At 37.3% G+C, this 24,755-nt stretch overlaps 1 protein-coding gene across 2 annotated transcripts; it reads right to left on the reverse strand.

The window, feature by feature from the left end:
• Nucleotides 1-24,755, reverse strand: LOC145787366 (uncharacterized). 2 transcript variants are annotated; one of them, XM_082599098.1, is made up of 12 exons: nucleotides 21,843-22,103; nucleotides 21,407-21,490; nucleotides 20,097-20,260; nucleotides 19,261-19,356; nucleotides 18,628-18,754; nucleotides 15,117-15,191; nucleotides 14,265-14,456; nucleotides 13,490-13,591; nucleotides 8,647-8,793; nucleotides 7,978-8,043; nucleotides 2,955-3,075; nucleotides 1-1,423 (listed from the first exon to the last, which is right to left on the reverse strand). In XM_082599098.1, exons 1-11 carry the CDS (start codon nucleotides 21,957-21,959, stop codon nucleotides 2,962-2,964), a joined length of 1,284 nt encoding a protein of 427 aa, XP_082455224.1. In that variant the 5' UTR covers nucleotides 21,960-22,103; the 3' UTR covers nucleotides 1-1,423; nucleotides 2,955-2,961. The 2 variants fall into 2 exon arrangements, with proteins under 2 accessions (XP_082455224.1, XP_082455225.1); XM_082599099.1 differs by lacking the exon at nucleotides 2,955-3,075 and adding an exon at nucleotides 24,629-24,755 and having other exon boundaries at nucleotides 4-1,423; nucleotides 21,843-21,994.

The raw sequence follows: 24,755 nt of genomic DNA on the forward strand, positions 1-24,755 counted from the left end.
AAATTTCCGTTGAAAATCATTTCACAAAACATATCAATGAAACGATTTAATTGTGTACGCTGTACGAAATGGCAAATGTATCAAAGGAAAACACAAGAAAAGTTATAGAACAATAGATAGAAGCAGCTACACGATTGCCTAAAGATAGGAAACTATTCGTTGTAGTAGTCAAAGTTGGTTTCAGGTTGTTTAATGTTTGTAGCCTACCCAGACAGCAAAATTTGTCATGAAGGATTTTGCAGTAGGGGTAGTTTAGGCTAGTGCAACAACAGGACATCAGTGAAAAATACACAAGCGAACGCATAAACGGGTAAGACCTTTAAGATGAATGGTGTTCTGATGTAGGCCTTAGATATGACATGGCAAGAGTCGATCTTACAAAAGAAAAAAAAGTCCACACTTTGCTATTAATAACCATCCGCTCTTTTCAAAGTTAGGCTACTGGTGTTTGACAAAAATGTCACCTAAAAGCTCAGAAATTTTCAGTCATCTAATGTTTTGCAAGAGGGGCTAAATAATATTGAAACAAAATGAATGAATTTGAAACGAATAAGACCTGTTGCACAATAATTAAAAACTTTGGTCCAAAAATGTTAAAGAGATTCACGAAAATCAGAGATGTCGTTGATGTAAAACAATCCACATGATCAAAGCTGAGACATAATAAAAATAGTGCGTAGAAAATCCGCAGCGTTTGGGTTTGAATGTAGTAAAATATTGTAAAGAATACTGGCAACTCAAAAAATAAAATACAGGCATATATGAGCAATTAACCTTCGAAATATCACTACTCATAAACAACAGACCACGATTTGGGCGTGAAAAATATCTTATCAATTTCAAGATTACTTTTCTGGCACGTCAAACGTGTAAGGTATTTTTTCAGTTTTACAAAACCCTATGATGACACTGTTTTGTAATTGTTGAAGTTGCCGCGTTAAACTCAGTGTCTACACAAGTGGTAAAACGTTGCAAACCACCTAGTAGTTGTCAAAGTAAAAACCACAGTTTTTAAAATACACTGTAAATGAATGGAGAGATAACAAGGATGAAGCAAATTCAGTTTCCTTGATGTGACCAAAGATGCTAATAAGCCAAGAGTGTTTTCATATGTACCCGAATTGATGATTTTCCATATTATGTTAGTATCAGATTTTTCATGGAGTCATCAATATCATTTGGATACATCAAGACCTTCAACGAATGAAAACGTACTTTCAAATTCCAATTGACCTCTCCAGAGTAGCTGTACTCTCAGCAACGACTAACTGCATGGCCATTTATAACAAGTTAAAAACGTTTATCACAAGATACTGCAGCAACGACAGTATTTCCTTCTACCCCATCGATCGTCATTATCTGCAGAAAGACTAGGAGTACTTGGGGCAAAATAAGCATGCACGTCGAGTTCAGGCAGCATATCCTGCAAAGCAATAAAATATCTCCGTAAAAACTAACTGGGTTCTTTTTTAATGCACAAAATGTAACTTTACGTCAGCAAACATATAATTTTTTTAGCAATCGATTGCGTTAGATTGACTTTTTTATGAGCAAAATTCTCCATTTTGCCATATAATGAACGAACGTTTTACATGAAAAACATGAAGTGTTCATGATAAACATTTGTGAAATGAGTATTGTTTGTTGTGGTAAACATTAATCCAAAAATAGAACTGTTCATGGGCATTTGTGAAAAGATGAGGAATGTTCGTGATGAGTAGCCTACTCGTGAGGGGGTGAAAATTGTTCATGATGAACATTCAAGAAATTAGAGTTGTTTGTTAGAATTGTTCGTGATGAGCATTCGTGAAAACTTGAAAAGTGACATTGCATTTGTGTGGCTTGCATACGCAGAACAAGAAATGTTAATGGTCATGAATGATGCACAACGCTGAACATATGAATCACTGATTATATTGGTGATTATTTTAAAGCAAATTCAATGTTTTCGAATAACATACAAAGGTCCAAGAAGTGCATTGTAACCACTGCATACGGTAGTCAAACAATTTGTGATTTCCGAAAACACCAGGAAGGAGAAACACCACTATTCTTTAACTAGAGCGCATGAAAGATACACTCTCGGACGAGCGAAGAAATTGTAAAAATTCCTTACGTAACCAGCAAAACACAGGACATTAACATGAGCAGAGTGATATGAAGGTCTTCACTGCTGATACAAGAAACGAAAACCAAAAAAAGCTGCCTTTGAGAAGAGCTAAATGACCTGGAAACGAAAGGAAGATTCCAGAAATGTAATATTAACTGAAGTCGTGCCATCCTTGAGGGCAAAGCTAATGGATTCTGATGAAATAGATACAAAAGTCTTCTTCACATTGAAACGTCTTAAGACAAATTAAGAGACCGGACAAAGACTGGCTTTTGTTAACTGCATTTCGCAGTAGGCTAGTTACGCTAGTATAGTATGCGCATCTCATATGTGGTACTTTAGATGTTTCAGCCAAACTTTGACATCATGAGCATTTTTGCAGATTAATTTATGATCAGCATTAATTTCCGTCGTCAGGCAGTTGCTGACTAAATAGTCAACCTTTTAATGTTGGATTGTATTTTGTGTAAATGGTGTTTATTGAGAAGACAAGATCAAAAGATTATGACTGATTCTCGTTGAAATTAAATCATGCAAAACAAAAAAAAACTTGCAAAGCAAAACCGAGTTAATCGAAGGTAACAAAACAAAACACAGCCAAGCACAGTTTTACAGCTGTCATTTTATAACAGCAGTAAAACAAACAACACACAAAATGGTTAAAAGCGACGTAACACAAAGCTGAAGCTGCCACTCATCATCATGTGAATGATTGATGAATATCAAATTGTTTCAGTGCATCCAAAATCACTGAAGAAGGACGTTATTTCGTCATTGTTGGTAACAGCATGAAATAACTCCTGTCATCCTTTAGTCGCGATCACCTACCGCGCTTTTCACTTACCGAAAGATCACGCAATAGTACATCGACAATCCGGGCAAAGTCTTCGGGGGGTGGGGGCAACAGAAGGATGGGGAGTGGCAGAGTGAAAATAGGCGTGGATTTGTAAATTTGGGTTTCGCTCCTGTGTTTAGTTACTCGTTAAAATAAAGTTTTGATCACATGATTAAGGAGGCGTCCACAATTTCAAACATTTCAACGTACAAGTTGACGGTTGGGACAAGATAGCGAATTAGTCTCTTATGTAAAGCGTACGCAGTACTGGTCAATTATCAGGCTGATTTGCCTTCACGAATCTTACTACTTCAAAGCATCAAGATATGTTCGCCAAAGAAGAAACGTTTCGTGTGCATTTGAATGTTTTGATATTAGTGAATGGCTCCTTAATCTGTTTTCACGTATCAGTGATTGCAACAACAACACAAAGTTATTGACAACGTAACAAAGATATCATGCAGTTAAGTTATTATGTTATGGAAAGAAAGTATGGTAAGCAACAAAGACAATGATTGGTAGATTTTCAGATAGAAATTCTGCATTTTAGAAATTCATCTCATGCTAGCAGCGTGACCTTGTCAGATGAGACTTTAAATGCACAATCGCAATTATATACGCAATGAGCAAGTCGGTTGTTGCGCAGCAGTTAGTTAAAAATAATCTTCAGAGACCAGTTTGCTTTTGCTGGACCAGCAAGTTGCAAACTGCAGTTTTCTTAAATCAGTGACACTAGTGTCAGTGTCAAGATATCCCTGTCTTGAATAAACAACCCGACTGAACATAAAAACTGACTGAAACTAACTTTTTAACATTATTGTGTTAGCTTCAAGGTGCCACGTCTAAGTGGCCAAATAAATGTCTAAATTGAGGATTTTTTATGTTTGAAATTATGTCATTTAAAATGAATAGGTAGTTTGTTACGGTTACTTAATTAGATAACAAAACCTTGTGAGCACTTGGTCATGCTTAATGCCATGCTTGCAAAGCTAAAACTGCAACAGAAAATTATATGGTGTGACAGACAGTCAATTTCAGCCTCTTCAAGCATGTAAGATTGTAAGTGGTGGCCAATGGTCAGTGGCAGAATGGTGCGACACAAACACGTGGAAGAAGAGGAAACCTAGTTTAAAGCAAGACGTCGATGATTTAGAATAGGCCGCTTTTCATTTTACAGCTGTGCTATAGCAATGATTTTAAACAATTTAGCCTTTCTTGAACAAAACAATCATCATATGATAGGAAACTAAGCGTTTAATATGCACAAGCATTCTTCTTCTTTTATGTGTACCATGCAGTGGCGCCGGCAGGGGGGGGGCAGGCGGGGCAGCTGCCCCCCCAATGTTTTGGGCATCATCTTTTTTTTATTTTTATTTTTTTATTAATATTTTTTTTTTATTATTTGGATCCCAACCTCAAGTAAGTCAACTCAAGTTGCAAGGGGGGGGGGGGGGGGGGGGGGGTGGAGGTAAAAGCTCTCTATTTAAAAAAAGTATGGAAAACCTTGATGACTAAATTGTACAGTAGATTAAAAGATTTTCTACAGAAGCAAAGATATAGACTTTTTTAAGTTTTAACTAACGTCACATTGATGTAGAAAAATAACAACCTGTTAAAATTTTGATACCTCACACTGCCATCACTTCTTCCGCGCGCATTTTGGCATTGGTTGCTTTCACACTCCAATATTTATCATTTATGTTTCTTCTTTAATCTCAGCAGAGTATAAAACTTGTAAAAGTCTTTCATCCATACGACGTCATGAATGAAATTATATCTCAAATCAGCGTAATGACGTGACATCATCTAAACATTTTACCGAATAATAAATTAACAAATTCGATCGTCAAAAGTGGTTTGGTGGTGATAAATATTACGTAATGAAAAAAATGTGATAAGGTTGGAAGACATTACGTCATGTATTTTCAATACAAATCTGAAGTTTAAAATTTATTCTTTTGTTCATAGTCGTAATCCACCTTCAAAGCGGTACTACAAAGAACAATTTTCGATAAGGGGGGCATCAAGAATAAGTCGACATGACTTTTAACCCTTAGAAGGTTGGGCTCCTGGAGTCTTGCTCAGTTTGGAAGGGAGGGGCTGTCAATTCTTCTTATGCTTTAGGAGTGATATCTATGTTATTTTGGCACGGTTTCAAAATTTGGGATTCACTTTGTTCACGCTGAGCATATCCGAAAATTAAAACTATGTGAATTTTAGAACTGCTCATATACGTTGAAATGTTGAGGTCACTTATGAGTGTAATTTGTAGCCTGAGTTTACACATTATTTTTTGGTAGAGTCATGAAGAACGTGCATAGTAATGTTGTGATTAATTTTTTTTACATTATTTTACATACAGCCAATGCCCTTCACGCTGTGAAACAGTTAGGATTAACGAGACATTGGCCAAATTAATTAGGCTACTTTCATCCAGCTGGTGGAAAAATGTTTCACAATAGAATATGAAATATTTCAGAGGATGTGCTGAGAAATGCCTTATATCTTCAATTTATAACCTTTATTCGCTCAAAATTTCAGCTCAATAGAGGTGAATAAAAGTTAGGAAAAGTCAAGAAATCTCGTAGTCGCAGCCTCAGTGGTTTTAGAGATACAACTGTTGATACAAAAAAGTTGAACTGACAGCCCCCCCCCCAACCTTCAAAGGGTTGGCATTGAGTCAACAGATCTATGCCTGGTTTACGTCAGCTCCGGGGATCAGTGAAATATAAGGTCATCTTCAGTGCAACAAGACCATTGCTTGATTGGTTTAGTGAGATTCGTAGTCCCATTGCTTTCATTTTGAGTGATCATACTGATTTTCAATTTATTCCTACAAGACGACGTTACGTAATGAAAAAATATATAACTAAGGTTGGAAGACATTACGTCATGTATTTTCAATTCAAAATGAAGTTTAAAATTTATTCTTTTGTTCATAGTCGTAATCCTCCTTCAAAGTGGTATTACAAAGAACAATTTTCGATAAAGGGGCATCAAGAATATGTCGACATGACTTTTAAGGTTTACGTCAGCTCCGGAGATCAGTAAAATATAAGGTTCTCATTATCGTGATTGTAAGCCGCGGGAAATTTTTTCTCTAAAAAACAGATTCCCGGGAAGCTAAACATTTTTTCCAGCCCTGGTAGAAAACAAGAGAAATTAAATAATATACCACTGTCCTGCATGTCTTGCACCAGTGGCGTAGCCAAGGGAGGGGGGGTTCGGGGGTTTCAACCATTCAAATTGAATTTACGGATGTTAATACATTGTTTACAGGAAAAGTTGTAGCCTATGATGTAGTTTCTCGTCAAACTGTGCAAGGATGCAAGCTATCTGCAACTGCTGACATCGCTTGTTCGATCTAGATTAACATCTAAACAGCTATTCGTTATACAAAACTTGAATATATCAGAAATAGCCTAAAGTAACTTCATTGTCTCAAAGCTTTTTGTTTGACACTCATCAAGATGTATGACCTCTATGACGTTACATTTTCTAAACTTTGGGTTGACTTCAAAGCATAAAAGTTAGTGACTTTCCGGAATAAGATCGTTTTTTGAATCAACCAAAGAGAAAATTGATAAATAATAAAACTGTAATAATCTCGCAAAAAAAAAGCAATCAACCTACGTCTCTAAAACAAAGTTTGCCTAATTTTAAACGAAACTGCATTAAAAGAGCAAGTTTTGCCAATACCAAACATCTAAATATCTCAGTCTGGAATTAGCAACAAGAAAACATAGAGACTTAGCTTTATTTTCAAAAAATGCCGAAGAAAACATGATCTTATCCTTTTGCTATGCCACTGGACAGCACCATTTTACAGAAATGTTCATACCCACAATTTTGTTGAAAATGCTCTCAGAATGCACCAAACTGAAAGTAATTTTTCAAAATTTTCTGGGGGAGGCTCCCCAGACCCCCCGCCGCTAAGTGTCGCCTTCGGCGAACACGCCATCGGGCTTCGCCCGCCGGCTGTCAACACCCCCCCTTTCAACATTTTTGACTATGCTACTGTCTTGCACTGTCAATATTTTGCCCCCCCAATGTTGAAGGTCTGGCGGCGCCACTGGTACCATGCCTGTTCCAAGCTTAGGCGTTCATGCATCGTTCTTTCCAGCCATTCCGATGTTTAACTGTAGTGAAAATTGTTGCGGTTGGAACGTAAAGATGATGATCCTTGAGGTTATTGAGAAAAGCGAGGCGCTGTTTTCCACGAGCTCATTTTACTTTGATATTCCCACAAAAAGCATTATGTTCTACTTGTTCCTTCCTCATGACATGGCCAAGAAAAACTTGTTTGTCGCTTGATAATGTTTTTCAAGAAGGTTCTGGTTTGATTGGTTTAAGTTAGTGCGTTAGTAGCATGCACAGTTTGCACACATTGAAAAATGATCATGCAATTAGTAACTACTCATCACTGCATTTTTTCAAGACTGCAAAAGATATAAACCGCGCAAGCACCAGTCCTGAGACTACAGTAGCTAAACCAATTAGAGAGTGCAGATGAATCTACGCAATTGTATTTGCAATCACATCGTGCAAAATATTGAAGGTCGCAAGAGATGGAACAAAAGTATCAGACCAATAAGCATTCAAAAGGTAGGCCACACAAAAATGCTGACTATGTGGGCAATTCATGGGCTCCCCATCAATGTGAAAGAGAGCGAGTAAATCTTAAATTTGCAAAACTGGAAAAGATTAAGTTCATCGGACGGCCTTAGTAAAAATGGCCAGCGAGAGAAGTAATCAGTAAGAGTGAAATTTAAAGCCATGAAACATTCTGTTATTATTGAACAAAAAGAACATACTCGTGCACTAACTAAGGTGTCGCTTTATGATTCTAAAGTTAAAGAATACTAAACATATTTTCAGTAATAATTTCCTAACTTTAAAATCCAAAGATAACACAACAGGCTTGTACGCACCAAAAATAATCACAAAAGGTTTCAGAGAAAAGCGTATTTAATCACCACCTCTAAGTCTAGATAGATGCACAAACATGAAATTGGCACTCTTGATAATTTACCTTTAATCTATTAATGGCAGATCGTGTAATAAGTTGGCAATCGTACAGTTCCAGTCGTCGAAGATTCTGGAACAGAATTGGATACTAAAGTGATTAAAAAGTCTCCATCTAGCTGATGCAGGATGTAAAGGTCATACTAGGATTTAAGGACATAAACTTCATTATTTGTCAAACAAGTTTGCGACTTTCGAAGTCACTGTGGCCAGCTAAGACTTCCATCTATTGCTGTCTTGGGTTAACTTCAGATCATGTCAGAAGTGGCCGACGAAATTAACTTAAAATCGGACTACGAAAATCTCTTCAGAAATTTCCCTTCTCAAACGGTTGTAAAAAATTGGAGCTGCCGTCACTGGTCTCTTCCCGGAGAGTAAATCTGTTTTTTTGTTGTTGCAAGATTCAATGTCTTCAGACGTTGAATTGATGTAAAAAGAATCGATTTTCTCACTGGGATCACTGAAGTCAGAAGCTTCAAATTTCTGCCTGCTGTAATGTTGCCAAATTAGCTATTTCATCTACCGGCTGCTCTTGAAGCAGTCTGCTCGACGGTGCTTGTCAATGCTTGAGCATATGTCACCTCGTCTTGGCATTTCCTTAGTAAACGTGAAGTAAGCTTAACACACTAAAAAAATCTTACGTTAGAAATAAAAAAAAACACAAATCTCAACATACCTGGCAGCCGACCAAATGTTCCAAACTGGAATCGGTAATCAGCGGGCAGTTGTCCAGCTCTAATATGTTAAGATTTTCGTTTGCACATGAAGAAGAACCTAGATCTTGTATGCCTTCATCTGTGACGAGTTCGCAATGTGATAAAGTCTAAAGAAAAGATTATAACGCACAAGTTATAAAAAGTAGTTAAAATTCGGTTACAGTATTAAGCCTCACAACTATTGTTTTCTTCTTTTAGCAAATTGCTTTTCAAGACATGAAATATTGATAAGGGGTAAAAAGTGTTAACAAACGCTTTTAACAGATTGTTCCGCTTAAAAAGTAGAGATAAATGAACTTTTGCACTAGCAATGCAATAAATTGTTTTTCACTAAATAGAAAAAGAGATTCGTAGCGGATTCACGATTTGGAACGAAAATGAATGAAAAGAAAACGGAAACAATGGTAATCACAAAGAAAAAAGAAAGTGAAATTCCAAGCAAAAACCGCTTTTCAGCAATTAAAATCAATATCATGCAACAAGTACACACCCTTCTCAAATGGTTATAGGTGAATTGTTCGTAAACAGTTGTTCGTAAAGCAATTGTTCGTAAACAATTGTTCGTAAAATCAATTCTTCGTAAAGCAATTCTTCGTAAAGCAATTCTTCGTATACATCAATTCTTCGTATAGGTGAATTGTTCGTAAACAGGTGATAGGTAAATTGTTCGTGAACAATTTTTCGCAACAGCAAGGTTTGTCTTGCAATTTCCGATGAAGGTGCGTAATGCAAATTTTCCTGAATAACCAAGTTACGACCACACAAAGAAATAAGCACAATGAAAAAGCGCATTTTTTGTTATTTATTGAAATCCAACAATTGTCTGTGTTTAGCAATTCTTTGCTTACACTACCAATACTACTTTGAGTAACTTCGAACAAATTGTCCACGAGCCAAGTTTAGTATGAAGTATTGTGTGCAATTCCACACAAGTAATCACAAATTTCATCATCTTGAAAGTCTTGACGCCAAGTTCGGACGACTCTAGTTAGTCTTTCTGCACTGTCCTTGTACTTCTTCTTTGGAGGGGGTCCTGCCTGGCCACTGACATACTGTTCAATGCGAACCTCATTTAGGTTTTGCTCTCGCTTGATTGCAGATATGAACTTCCAAATATCTGGATGATTTGCAGATACCTGGAACATGAACCCTCTGTGCCATCCTTCAATGCTATTATTAGTTTTGGGAAGGCCACTAAGGACGCCATCATAGCAGTTCCACATTTGAATTGCAAACATTGGAGGACGGCGCCCTTGACGACGATCTGGGCGCCCAACCCAAGTGTCTTCAAAGTAGTCAATTACTGGCTGAGCAACATCTGGTAATACATTCCCATCAATGAGAATGTCAAAGGCCCGGCTGACTTCATCAATAGGCACAAAGGCCAGAGACGACAACATGCGCAGCCTCAGAGCAAACTCTGCACTTGTCTCGTACTGCTCCTTCAGGCCACTTGGTTGCGTCTTTCTCCAAATGCACTGGCACAAATGGGAGAAACAGCCACGTTGAGTTGAAAGTGGGTACTCTCTGCTTACTCCATTAACCATGGCCATCTCAAAGTCAGTCATGATTGTCTCTGGAACAGCAACAGCAGGTAACAACTCCTTGATCTTTTGCAGCAGATGAATGTATGTCCCTCTCCTTTTGTCCCCCAGCAGGGCATACACCAGAGGCACTGAAGTGTTTTTCTTCAGTCCGTGTATTGTGTGAAGCTGTTCAAACAGTGAAGGCACTGTCTTGAAGGTGCCGTCAGCATACCAGTGCTTTGAACGGGCAAGGAGCTGCAGATTTCTTTCAGTGGCAAAGAGGACCATACGGTTATCTCCAGGCCCAGAATCATAGGCCAAGAATGTTACACCAGCAAACGTTTGCTTGTACTCTACTGGAAGCACAATGTCACGGAGAGAATGTGGGATTGCCGGGCCTGCATTTTCCTTCAATCGCACTTGGGTGACTGCCCTTTTCATGCTCTGCACACTTGGCAGTTTTGCTGCCGTGGCTTGACTGAGTCCAATAGTTTTTGCTGAGACGAGGTAACTTGGGGCATCACCACTGTCTTTTGCTGCACAACGAATATTTTCCATAACCTTAGCTGCTTCGACATGACCAGCATCTCCAGTATGATTGTGCTCACTTCTGGACTGTACAGTGGCTGCCATAGCAGTTGTTACTCGTGCAGGACATTTCTTATTAAAATGCTCACATTTCCAATAAGTAGTTTCTTGCCCTTGTGCGTTAAGTGCACTATAATCTTTGTAATAAAGCTGGCCACTATACAAAAGTTTTGGCTTTTCTTTTTCGCTGCTCACAAACTGTAATGCCATTCTGAATAAGGGACTCTACGCTCTGTCTGCTCGTCTACACTCTACAGGTACAGCACGTCTTTAAGCACAATTAGCACATCTCTAGCATATGGGCTACCCTAATTGATTGTTCGTAAACAATTGTAACTGTTTTTGTTTTTTTTAAAGCTGTAGCCTAACTTTTATGAACATTTGTTTACGAACAATTAGTATTACGGTCAATTGCATGCCCGAAGAATTGCATGCCCGAAGAATTGCTTTACGAAGAATTGCTTTACGAAGAATTGCTTTACGAAGAATTGATTTTACGAACAATTGCTTACGAACAATTGTTTTACGAAAAACCGTTTACGAAAAAAACGTCGGACACCTTCTCACATAGATACAGAGTATTAAAGTGCTACATTTATCCAATTTTTAAATATAATTCAGAAAACTGAACAATCAACAAAAGAATGATTAAAAGAACAAACGAATTTGAAATATGGGCATTCCGAAAAATGCAGAGGATTTCCTGGACTGCCAGAAAAAAACCGACTAAAGTGTTTTAAATCAAGTTAATCAAGCAAAAAATCTACTGAAAAATATCAAAGAAAAACAAACCGACACCAACATACACCTAATACACACAGTAAACGACCGACAATCTTGGAATTTTTTACACAAGAGGCAGTCAATGCTTGGAATCAAGTACGACAATAAAAGAAGAAGCGGATTTACATTTAGAGGAATTTCTCTGCCAGAAAATTTTGAATTGTCTCAGAGAGACCAGTTACTGTGGCAGAGATGCCGATAGCGTAACATTATTATAGTGCTCAAAAATCTGTCGAAGATTATCAATTCTGCAGTTGTAAAACTTTTGTTGTACAATCATCACGTTTCAACGATGGACAGACGTAACGCCAAGGGGAGCATCGGTTACTGTAACAAAGCAATAATATTGCTATTAATGATTCTTGCTACGGCTGTCCGCAATTATACAGTTATTTTCTATTGGAACCTAAGCGGATGGATTGACATGTCGCAATTTGCGTAGTTTCGAAAGAGCAGTTGGAAATCAATTTAGCAGTGAAGTTGCTTGAATGCAAGAGGCACAGAATGATGTGACTAAACGGTATTAATAAATGCATATCGGCAAGCGACAGAGAGAAACTTAGTGAAAAGCAACAGCAAGTTGTTTCGGACTGTGCTTGCTGGTGAGGTGAATACTCAGATCCAAGAAGGCACATGGTGCAACAGGGGTCCACGTCTTTTAAGTGCAGACAGTTAGGCGCCGGTCAAATAGGCGCGCGCACTGTGGCGCCCGGTCATTTAGGTGCTACTCCTAGTAAAGTCCTTTTCAAACAAAAGAGCTTGCTAAGTGGGTTCTTTGCTGTACTTGCATAGTTAGGCACTGCACACCAAAATTTTTACCACCGCTTGAATATAGGCTCCGGTATGTTTTTTATTGATGTTTAGTGTAGTTATTATTTGACTTAACTAAAAGTGAGCTCAGTAATGTTCGGAAACTTGAATATATGAATAATTTATTGATAAAGCTTTCGCCGACGCAAACCTGGACTAACACCAAATAAATGCCGAACACGCGCGTAAAAACAATAATATATTTTTCTGTTCAATATAACATTTTGTGTGAAAAGCATTGCCATACCTACCAAGTTGATATAATCTGCAGACTTTACTAGGAATAGCACCTGAATGACCGGGCGCCACAGTATTCCGCACCTAAATATCCTGACGCAACAGTGTGCGCGCCTATTTGACCGGCGCCTAACTGTCTGCACCCAAAAGACGTGCTCCCGTGCAACGTTGTTGGCTTATTTTCATTAAAAAACAAAAAATAACATGCAATTCACTTTTCAAATGTCGCTCTCAACATAATAAGCAAAATAATATAGTATTGCTGAAGTCGAAAAGATCTCCCTTGTCCGAACCAGTAAAATAATTTTAAAAGAAGAATTACATTTTAGCTGGTATCGAACAATCAGGTTCATGTTTTCAAACGAGATAAATCAAACCGGCTCCAATTAACTTTATAATATCTTGGTAAATTGTTGTTTTAAGATTTTTCAGTAAGCATATACACAATTACACATGGAATCAATTTATGTTGGTCTAGCAATTAGTTTTCGTAACATTGGATTATGCTGAAAATTGAATGAGACTGTTCACGAGGCATTTAGTTAAATAACATGATATACGTTCTTCTAATGCAAACTAAGCTGAACTATCACAAGATGTATGAGGTGATAATCTGTTTTTATTCCGAAGGGTTTTCCCCAATTCTAACTGAGTGATGACTGAAACTTATTTTCACCACTGTTTGCAGTTGTGACTTTGTGGCTTACATCATTGTTCATTTCTAAAATCCGGATGCTGTGAAACGTCAAAGAAGCGTTAAATAGCGTTGTACATTTTGCATACATCCCATACTGTTGAACGCATTGTTAAATAAAGTAGATAATTCTGATGAATGCGCAAAGTTTTCAGGGTTGTTTACCAATTCAGTCAGTTTGAGGCAATGAAGGGCCAAGTATCGCAAGGTCCTGTCAGACACTTGGACGCATTCTTCCAGATCCATTCGTTGGAGTTCCGGACAAGCCTGAAACCACAAAAAATGAAAAATTGCAAAAAGAAGCTATAGATGTGCCGTGCTAGATTTGAGTTTTAATTTGATTTAGAGTGATATATTTCTTTTACCATTTTCTACTATACTCTGCATCCATCAATGCATCTTCAAAAATACAGTGTGAAAAGTATTGCGACGAAATTTTTATCATAAATTTGAAGCAAAACATTATTATTTATTCATGGATAAATGCTCAGTACGTGGGAATTAGGGGTTTGATGTACACAGAACATTCTGGCTGAATTGAAAATGAAGCCAAAAGGTACTTTCGCTTCCGACTAATATGAGCAGTTAAGTGGCCCAAAGTTGGGCCAATTAAGTGAACCGAAGTTGAAATCATCTGAGTGATGTTCAAAAGGACTTCACTTCGACGCAGATCTAGACCACGTGGCTGTGTATAGGCACGCCTTTTTATGATACATCTAAAGTGGACCCGAAGATCGGCTTCTTTGCCTGCCTAGACTCTTTCTATTTAAAAGGTCCCTTACGATGTCAACTGCACGTTTTGATGTGACCATGCCAACGGCAATGAAAACATTTGACATACCAGTAAGTTCATCAATCACAAATAACACACACAACACATCAACATGAGGTGTTAAGCATTTGTGTAAATAAACAACACTCTTTTTGCAGCCGCACTTACCTGGGCTAGACTTATAAAACCGCCATCAGTTAAATGGGAGCATGATGCTACTTCCAATGTCTTTAGAGAAGGACAGTTCTTGGCAAGCGCTAAGAGGGCATCATCACGAATTGCAGAGCATTCAGATAGTCCAATCAACTCAAGATCATGGCAACCCTCCGCAATGTGTGTCACACCCTCGTCCGAGATGCCCTTTAAAAATACAATGAAATATTTCACGCAATGTTGACTAGCCTATTCAGAGATCACTCTTTCAAGCCTAAGTAGTAGTAGTCCAGTTTTAATCCGGTGATTTCCCCGTTACCGAGAGTGGCCTAAACCGTTTGGAAATCATTTTAGCACAGCAACACCTCCAAAGTCTTTCACGAAGTGAAATGGGTCAATGACAATTCGGGGATGACCGTATCGGTGCTGATATTGTCGAAAATCATGTTTCGGTGCAACATCTACAGGTACATATTACTGAAAGACAAATTGAAACGTCATTTTCGACAACGTCCGCAGCAAAACGAGCCATTTTGCAGTAAAAGAGCAAGAAAATAAATTAGGATGTAAAAAAATAATACAAAAGGAAAATGGTGTTGCATTGAAGCACGCATTGTTTTCAGCAGCTGGTCGGCAGCCAATCATTCAGAACGCGGTCACTTATTCATTTGCATCAGCCACAAATCCCTTTTCTAATATTCTTTTCGCAGTTGGATGCACGACTTCTAAATACAAACGAGAGAGAAACATTTCGTCGCATTCCACCTTTTCTTGAACTTCATGGATAAGGTCTTACACTTAACATTTTGTTGTATTTCTATACAATACATAAAGATTACTCAAATCCGTTTTTACTCAATAGCTTACCACGCATTTGTGCAGCTTGAGATGGAGCAAACGAGGACAATTCTTCCCAAGCTCTTTTAATGAAGTGTTTGACAGCTGTAATTGAAATATTTGGTCATAAACACGCAACATTAATTTGTCTACATACAGTAGCGTTGACGTCTGCGCGACGTTCGAAAGGACGTGAGTTCGACACCGCTCCAGAGCACGCGGTTGTGTCTCGGCAAAGACACTTAATGGCAAGCCAAACTAAGGGGAGCAGCTGACTCGAAGACTATATGTCACTTCGCTGTTTCCTGTCGTCTGTTGTATCACATCTGTGATCGCAGTATACTGTATGTTATCGCAATGGGCGCAAATAAAAACCCGATTATTATTATTGACAGGTGGTTGGAGGGGCCTTTTTAAGACCAGGGTTGGGAATGATATTTAGAAGCCTAAAATCTTACAAAGGGGTTGCAAACTTGAAAAAAAACATGAATACTTTTGGTATACCGCTAGTGCGTTTGCATGCACATACCGCTAGTGCGTTTGCATGCACCTTTTTCCTGGATGATTTTATTTGCAGTTTTTCGTTTTTGATGAAGTGTCGTTTTTGTTTTTAGGGTCACACAGAGTGTTAGAACTGAAAGACCCGATGATCTCATTAGTACTGGGCGAAAGCTATCCTTTCAACGAGCCCAAAGACATACACGTGCATAATGTGTATGTTGTCCATGTCCAAGCATTCTTGTAGGGGGCCAGTTCTATACTAAAAAAAAAAAAATAGACGTGAGTCCCAAGACGCAAAACTTTGATTTTGTTTGTCTGGGAATCACGGCACGCGTTTCATTAAGCCAACTCAGAAAGCAAACAAACACGACGCACCAGTGTTTGGATAAGCTGGAGACGAAAAGCGTGTTTGATTGAAAGATTGCAGCAACCACCAAGAGTGTCTGTGTTGACGTTACCCATGCGATTGCAACTAAATACGCCATGTGGAAAATGATACGATTCACAAATGGGCAATGAGAACCACAGACAATTTATGTCCACAATGCAAGCAGTTAAAGTTACTAAACCATAAAAAAAACTCTATACAAGTACTTTGAGCTTTAGGCAAGCTTTTTGAAATGTTGATATTTTTTGTATATCTATCACACAATAAAATGCTGCATTCAAAAATTTTCTAAGATTCTTCTGCAAGGTCGCGGATATTGGTTACTGGGATTGGTAAAATTATAAAGATACAGTATAGTAACACGAAAGAATACCAACTCCATTGTGTGGGCAACATATTTAACTTTGCTTTATCCATAAACCTCAAAATTGAAACCGTGGTCAACTCCAACCTACAAGTGGAACTGACCAATTAAGTTTTATTGAAACTGCATTTACTTACAAAATACAATTTTAAAATCTTCACACACCAAGCCAACAAAACCAGCTAAGCTGGCTGCAGCTTTGACAAATGGTTTTGTAACAAAACAAAAAGAAACATGCTTGAAACAAAAAAGCATAAAAATTGAAGTGCTGAACATATTACAAAAGCACGATGGCACGTGCATTCCTTCGCACTCCACGCCATCAAACAGAAATGAAAGCTGGTTTCAATTTATTTTCAGCAATAACAACAGAGACTGGAATGAATAATTTATGGAAATTCTGAAGCGTTATTTAGTGTGCGTTGATGACTCTAAGTAAAGCCTCTGACCATTGCTGCCGAAACCAGGTAACAAGCATGTGAAGACGCTGCAATCTTGGTAGTAATACATTTTATAATTGGCATCATATATTATTGATAAGAAAACTTAGTTACGTGGGTAACTGCGAAGCAATACAATGTTTGTGTGCAACCCATGGATGGCTGATTGATGAATATTGTATACAGATTTACAAAAAACACGACGCATAAGTATGATCATTTCTGAAAATATTAAGCAAGGCACCCATCAAATTTGCTTAGTCGTGTTTGATTTGGTTTAAGATGGACGTTTTTGGATAGTTTATACGTATTTGGCAGTAATGCGTAACAGGTCAGAAGATAACTGCCAAATGAATACTGACTTTTTCATCAATTAAACAAGGAGCAATTCCTTGAATCCTATTTGAAAGTTTCACTGATCCTCTTATAGCTTTTACTAATTACACAATCAGCATCAAAAAAGACGGAATCCTGAAAGGTAAGCAAATCCTACATGTGTAGAAATAGTTTTATGACTTTGACACCAATGTCATGCAATTTTTGTATCGAGCAGTGAGATTTTACCATCACAACTGCGCAGCAAAACCAAATTTAAGTACATATTGAGATTTATTCCAGTAATTGCAGCAATCAATAACGGAAGATTACATTGATCCTGAGGACTCAACTATTTCAAATGCCAATTTGTTTTGCCCTAAATACAACTTACAAATATATAAGCCCCTTCTTTGAAACTAACAAAGATTGGAAAAGTTGTTAGCAATAATGTAGCTAGTAATGTGCCCTTGTAGGCCAGGAGCTGCTAGTTTATTTGCACATTGCCGCAGGAGTTGAGTTTCAAAAAGACTGTTGTTCAAGCATCATGATCATGACCATATTTTCTTGTGTTACTCTAACACCCTCCTTTATGAAGTTTTTTTTGTCTAATGACACACGACAGAAGAAGATCTAATCACAGCTGTGACACTCCCGGCAAGGCAGTGGTATGATGTCTGAATAACCCCAAACCGAACAAGGATTGTAACATCGGTAAGCTCAAGAAGGTTTCAAATCTGCATAATGGCCAGAACAGGAAGTGCCAGTTAATAGGGAGTCTATGATAAATTAATATAATTTCAGTTCAATTGCACCACAAATACATTGTGCTGAAATTTTCAACTTGCAATTGTACAACAAGTTACAATTACATGAAAATACGGGGTTAGTTACATTCATTACAATTGTAATTGATCCAACTCTGGTGATCAGAGTGGGCTTATTTGCATTGCCGCTTGACATTTACCACATCATACAAAAGTAAATTGCAACATGCAAAAGATTCGAAATTATATATACAGATTATTTTGGTCATAACTGGCGTATATTGGCTTTTTTCAGATAAATTATGCAGTATGCACTGGCGAATCTAAGATTGTAACATTGTAGCATTCCTATGTGATGGATGTAAAGTGCAATTGCAAGAAGGTAAAGGCACACCTAAAAGTAAAGGTGAGTCCCATATACTGGATCAAGGCATTGGGAATGAGAAGATAAGGTTCTCATTATGCTAAGCCATTTGCACTAACAAGAGTGTGGCTAGTTCCTTTCTCTCGGCCACCTTTCCTTCAGCAACTACGCCTACCCAATTAATTACACCCTGGGTAGAGATGAGCGGTGTTTATCAACAAGCTGCATAAGTAGAGAGTCGAACCAGCATTACATGATTGGAAAGCGAGCGCCTTATTGCATATGTACAGTGAATGAATTATTTGCCATGTAAGTTTAATTCCTCTCTGAGGTTACCGTACGTATTTAGAATTGAAGATTAGCTACAAGTCAAATAGTTCCTGAGTATTCGATATATCTTACCCGAGAGTTTCCAATGGCATCGAGATATTCTAATTTTGGACAACCCCTGGATATGTAAGTTATTCCACGGTCAGAAATACGAAGGCACCATGATATATCAAGATAGGATAACATTGGACAACCATCCCTGGTGACAAAGCAACAACTTATGAAACTACAAAAGAAAACGCTTTACCGAAACAGTATCAAGCAGTCAATGATTAGTTCTTTTTTGTGTAATAGGCTACTTTAACAAGTCCAAACTGCACATTGACTACATAAGCCTTGAAATTAGTGCCTGTTCTAAACTACTTAGGTATTTGTCCCACTTCCAAGTTAGTGTTTTGATTTGTGGACAAAATCGACCCTTTTACAAAAAGTATAAGTCTGGATTGAGATTCTATCGTTAAAGTTTTTCAGAAAACAGGCAGACAATTTTAAAAGACATTTAATTCCACGTTGTTTGAAAGTTTAAGCTCATAAGTCTTTTAAAAAGCTTTGTTATATTTTTGGTTCAAATTAGCCGTACACAATTGTTGATTAATCAAGCTGCAGGTGAATAATAACTTATCCATTTCATACTTGGTTTTTATTCATATGTGTACAATACATGCATTGCAAACACGATCCCAAACTTTATGAAACATGGCCTACCCCAAGTATTTGAGGCCTTGGTCAGAAATCTGACTGCAGGAATAAATGTCCAGATATTGAAGCATCGAACAATTCTTTGCTAAGCTCATCAGTGTTCTACAAATGAACAAGTACTTAAGAACATGCAGCAATAATATAACCAAAAAAATCAACAACTACTATATACATGTATAATATCATAAATGTAAGATAGATAGGCTATTGATTGTGATAAACTTCACTGTCGGACTTGAGAAAGCTTTTTTGCAAGCTAAATCTTAGCAGTTTCGCATATCTGTAGATGTTTTGAACCACTGATCCAGACCTGGTAACTGAGGTTGACAGAGCGAAGTTTCTGTTCATTGTTGTCTGTAAATTATTCCATTCACTGATTGATTGGTCACTGAGTGCCGCTAAATGAAGAGCTGTCCTTGAAATGTGTGCACCCCGAGACTTAGAGTAGAGCCAGCGCCACTCGGTCTTTCCGTTTCTTCATTCAGAAAGTCAAGCACTTAACCAACTAAGTTATCATGGTAGAATTTCTATTCTAGCTTCATGGAGCTAGGAGAGCTGGCTGATAAAACATCTGAGATAAAGTCACTTGTTACATACTACGTCTTGTGGAAGGCCACCGCAAGCAAAAATGAAAGAAACTTCTAAATTAGATGCCCAGTAAAGTGTATCATTCTGTAACACAAGCTAAGTTAATCTGCTATTTAATAAACATTCTGAAAAGACACAAGCTTCAGACTCTTGCAAATGCAGCAACTGTAGTTCTTATGTTGTTAAATGCTGTTTGAAAGCTAAGTTGGTTTTTGTGATCAGCACTTGCATTCTTGCATCGGTGGTAGACTTACTGGTCCGTAATCTTCTTGCATTTAGTTAAGACAAGGTGGCCAAGATTTTGGCAGTTTTGAGAAAATACTTTTAAAGTTTTATCTTCTACGTTTTCACAGCCAGCCAAGGATAAATGTTTCAAAAAACCACCACAGCGCTTGGAGAGATCTTCAACAACTCGTCCCTGCATGAAAAAAATTAAAATATTTATTGTAGGGTCCACGTCTTTTAGGCGCAGACAGTTAGGCGCCGGTCTAATAGGCGCGCACACTGTGGCGCCCGTTCATTTAGGTGCTATTCCTAGTAAAGTCTGCAGATTGTATCAGCTCAGCTTTGGCAAAACCTAGTAGGGGTTTTGACGGAAAACTAAGTTACTCTTCACTCAAGCCTATCACCCGCTTGAATATAGGTTACAGTATATTTTTTAACGATGTTTAGTGCTGTTATTATTTGACTTATAGACTAAAAGCGAACTCAGTCATGTTCGAAAACTTGAATAATTTATTGATAAAGCTTACATTTTGTGTGAAAAGCATTGCCGGTTTAAGCAGTTTTCACTCACGGAAGCTATGACATATTTTCTGTCTAATATAACATTTTGTGTGAAAAGCATTGCCGTATAAAGCAGCTTCACTCACTGAAGCCATGACAAACAACAAATAAATGCACGCGCATTAACAAAACAACATATTTTTCAGTTCATTATAACACTTTGTGTGAAAAGCATTGCCCTACATGCCAAGCTGATACAATCTGCAGACTTTACTAGGAATAGCACCTAAATGAACGGGCGCCACAGTGCTCCGCACCTAAATATCCTGACGCCACAGTGTGCGGAGTGCGCGCCTATTTGACCGACGCCTAACTGTCTGCGCCTAAAAGACTTGCTCCCTTACTTTAGTTCTCTAATGTGAAGGCCAAAGCTTGTCATTGACACTATGCGGCAGCTGTTTGACACAAAACACTGTAGTTTGCTTTCGAAAACTCTACTATCAGTTTGAATTGGAATCTAAGTTTAAATCCTGAAGTTAAATCTTGTACTTGAAACACAGACTACCAAGATTGATTCAGTGCCTAGTTGAGAAAATGCCAATAGATTAAAAAAGCCAAGCAAAAATGAATTAAATTAGATAATAAAACTTGTGGAGATTTAACCTATTAAAGAACATACAGAATAACTAGCTTAATTGCATGTGCAAAATCCAACCACAAATGACTGGTGTTTGATTTCTTGGATATTGGTTAAATAGCATAACACTCTGTTGACTGACCAGAATAGACAAAACAATATTGTCATTCTAAATGCACTACACAAAAATAACTCTCATACCTCAACAAAGCATTGATAGTTAAATAAATCAACTTTCTGCCAGTTGCTTCCATCTAGTGCCAAGAGATTCCATTTTTTTGAGACCTAAACATAGGCGCATTGGCAATAATGTGCATTATAAATAGTCATACGTTCAAATTTAATGTATAGTTTCACAAGTTTTGGCTGATTTAAAAACTATGGTAGTTTGATTGAAATGAATTTTTTAACATAGGCTACTATTGTCAGCGAAAATTGAATCAAATCTATCATGTTCTTCATTCTCAAAACTGCAACTGAAGTAATTTTCTCAGAACTGTGCTAACAAGATAGATACATGACACAAAAAAAAACATTGTTGCAAACTAAAAGGTACAAGGTTACAAAGTTAATGCTGAAAAGACAATCACAAAAGTATTAACTTTTTTCTACTAAAATGTGATGTTTTAAGAAATACCTGTGAACATTTGCAAAGCGTTGTGATGTCAAGATAGGAGAAGATCCTTAAACGAAGCTCTTCTGGGAGCTTTTTATTGATCAATGCTTCATCGTCATTGCTGACAAAAAATGCCATCAAACAGCAAAAAGTTTGATACTGCACTTGTAAAACTGTTGCAATGTCAAAAGTAGATAAGAATATTAAAACAATAATCCAAATATATTAAAACCTTGTTGGCTAAGTGTGTAAATGCCAATGTTTGAACAGTCTTAAGTTAACTTACCAATCTCTATGAAAACAATAGTATATACTTTATTAGGGTGCGTAGCCTGCATAAAGAAACTATTATTTGAAGTTGTTAATTTAGTTTTAAAGCTTGATATATTTACACAAATTTCTCAAAAACAATTTGCTCTGCAATAAAGCTGTTTTAGAAAGAATCAACAAACAAAACTGAATTTTTAACACTCATGCTAAAGCACAAAGAACTCTTTACAAAATACTGGACATTTCATAAAAACGATGACTTCATCTGAGAGTTCAAAATCCTATTATAGATAATTAGATATATAAAAACAATAAAAACTATTAATATATACTACAAAAAGTGCTCAATGCTACGCAAAAAAGCAAAGCAGAGCGAATTAAATCAAATATAGTTATTCAAATATAGAATTCAAATAGATTCTATTTGAATAAGACCCTTCTGATGATCCATTAAAGGTAAAACAGGCTGTTAAGGATTCAGATAGTAATAACTATATTTGGTTTAGTTAGATATATATATTTTGTTAATAAAACTTTACTACTAAAAAGCGCTTTAAGAAATGATGCTGACTTCTATTAAGAAAAGTTAAGACAATGGAATATTTTGATAAAGTTTCAGTATTACGTGAAATCTGCCAAAAACACCTTAAAACCAATCTCACTTCAACACGGGGCAAATGTGAAAACACTGGAAGAAGTTTGCAGTAGGTTAACGAGGCTCTGGTGAGGCTAAAAGGGTCAATCTCACGCTAGTGCAAAATTACTGATCACAAAGTGTCAAAAGAAACATCTTTATTGATGGTTTGTTCTTGTCATCACCCCTTACCGGTATGTCCCATCATAGGGACGACATTCAATATGTTTTAGATAGCATTGTCAAAGCGAATAACAATATTGTTATAAACTAAGCAAATACTCAATCCATTTCTCAATGGACTACCCTGCGCAGTGCACACCCCCTACCTACATTTGCTAGCTGTTGTCAGAATATAGTTGTATTGTGAGGCATTTTTTTGCAATGTAGTGCTCTATCAATTCGTCACCTATACTTTTACAAGTTTTAATAAAATGTAAGCTAGTTTTGGCACTTCTAAAGTAAAATAATACTATATTAAATACAGCTAGTCTAGTATTTACTTAAAAAGTTTAACAACCTGTTTTATCCTTTTTAGAATCATTAAAAAGTTTTTATTTAAATAGAAAATTTCAATACAATATTATTTTACAAGAAATACTATATATACCACAAAAGTTATTAATGCCAAGCAGAGAAAGTTATATCAAACATAGATACATTCACCTAACTTTCTCAACAGCCTGTTTCAACCATCGAGATCATTGATGGGTTTTATTCAAAAGTAAAAAAAATGGCTGATGATCTTGCAAGCCATGAACCTGGCCCTCCCTGGTGTCCAAGTGGAACACTCTCTGGATCAGAATATTCAGGGTATATTTGCCACTGCTCAACCAAGTAACCACTCTCTGTCCACCCATTAGCTCAGTGGTTCCACGCCCGACTCAAGATTATGCGGCACAAGTTCGATTCTCGAGGTGTGCGCTAGAGCAACGCACATTAAGGACTGCTTTTCACTAAGCGGCACCTAGTGAATGAAATTTATAAATTCCCCGGCAATAACACTTCAACAATCGAGAAACTTCACTCGGCCAATCTCGATAACCAGCCCTGCATCAAAAGCCTCTACAAGTATGTGAAACTACCAGGAATAACCAACCACGGCTTTGTCAGTCCGAGGATAAAGATTCAAAACCAACCACTAACTAACTTCAGATGATCGCTAACGTGTTGATAAAGTTCTCTGTGCCAATGTGGTGTTGTCAGTAAGAGACGTTTGTACATGACAGATGGTCTATACCAGATCTTCCCAAACTGGGGGTCGCGTAACGAACTTCAGGGGTCGCAGAAAGTATACCAATTTGCACAAGGTACTGCATATTATCACTTCTGTGTAAGATGCTGTGACAGTTACGTATTAACTTTATTAAGAGTCGCTCACTCAATAGGCTGCCCGTATTTTAATTTATGTGGTAAAATAAAATAGGAGTTAAAAACTCTTTTACTGCATTGTGAAGTGAGGTGGCTTCAAAAGTTGAAGCTTTAAAATGGCAAGCCAATTACGGTAACGTTGAAAACTGAAATCGTGATTTTTCCAACAGAATAAAGTTCAGTCTGGGTCCACCGTATTCGCATCTAGCTTTTGGAATTATAAATGCCAAATGTCAGATTTGCTTGAAAAACTGAACGAATTTAATTTGTCCTTTCTAGGAAAAAACATCAATATTTTGAATTGAAATCTAACATATCCATTCCAGCTTAGATATGAAACAACAATCACGTTTAGTGTAATTTTCCAATTTGTTAGCCGAGTAATCTTGTAAATTTTTTCAGAAGATGGTATCGCACATTAACAAACAGTGTAGGCTGCTAACTAAACTGCAGCAGGCCTTCAACCTTGAGTGCATGCTTTGTTTTATTTCTGCTTGATTGATTTTTTTTTTAATAATTTACAGGTTCTTACTTAGCTTTGTCTTTCGTTTGAGGAGAACAGATTTTCGTCAACTCACTTGGCCAAACGCACCTTTTCCACGTGCAGACAAGTTCTTTGTTCTCTGCTGAAAAAATCCACAAAAATGCGTCCGTTTCTT

Source organism: Aplidium turbinatum, chromosome 18 (assembly GCF_918807975.1).
Source record: "Aplidium turbinatum chromosome 18, kaAplTurb1.1, whole genome shotgun sequence".
In the NCBI taxonomy this organism is placed as follows: domain Eukaryota; kingdom Metazoa; phylum Chordata; class Ascidiacea; order Aplousobranchia; family Polyclinidae; genus Aplidium; species Aplidium turbinatum.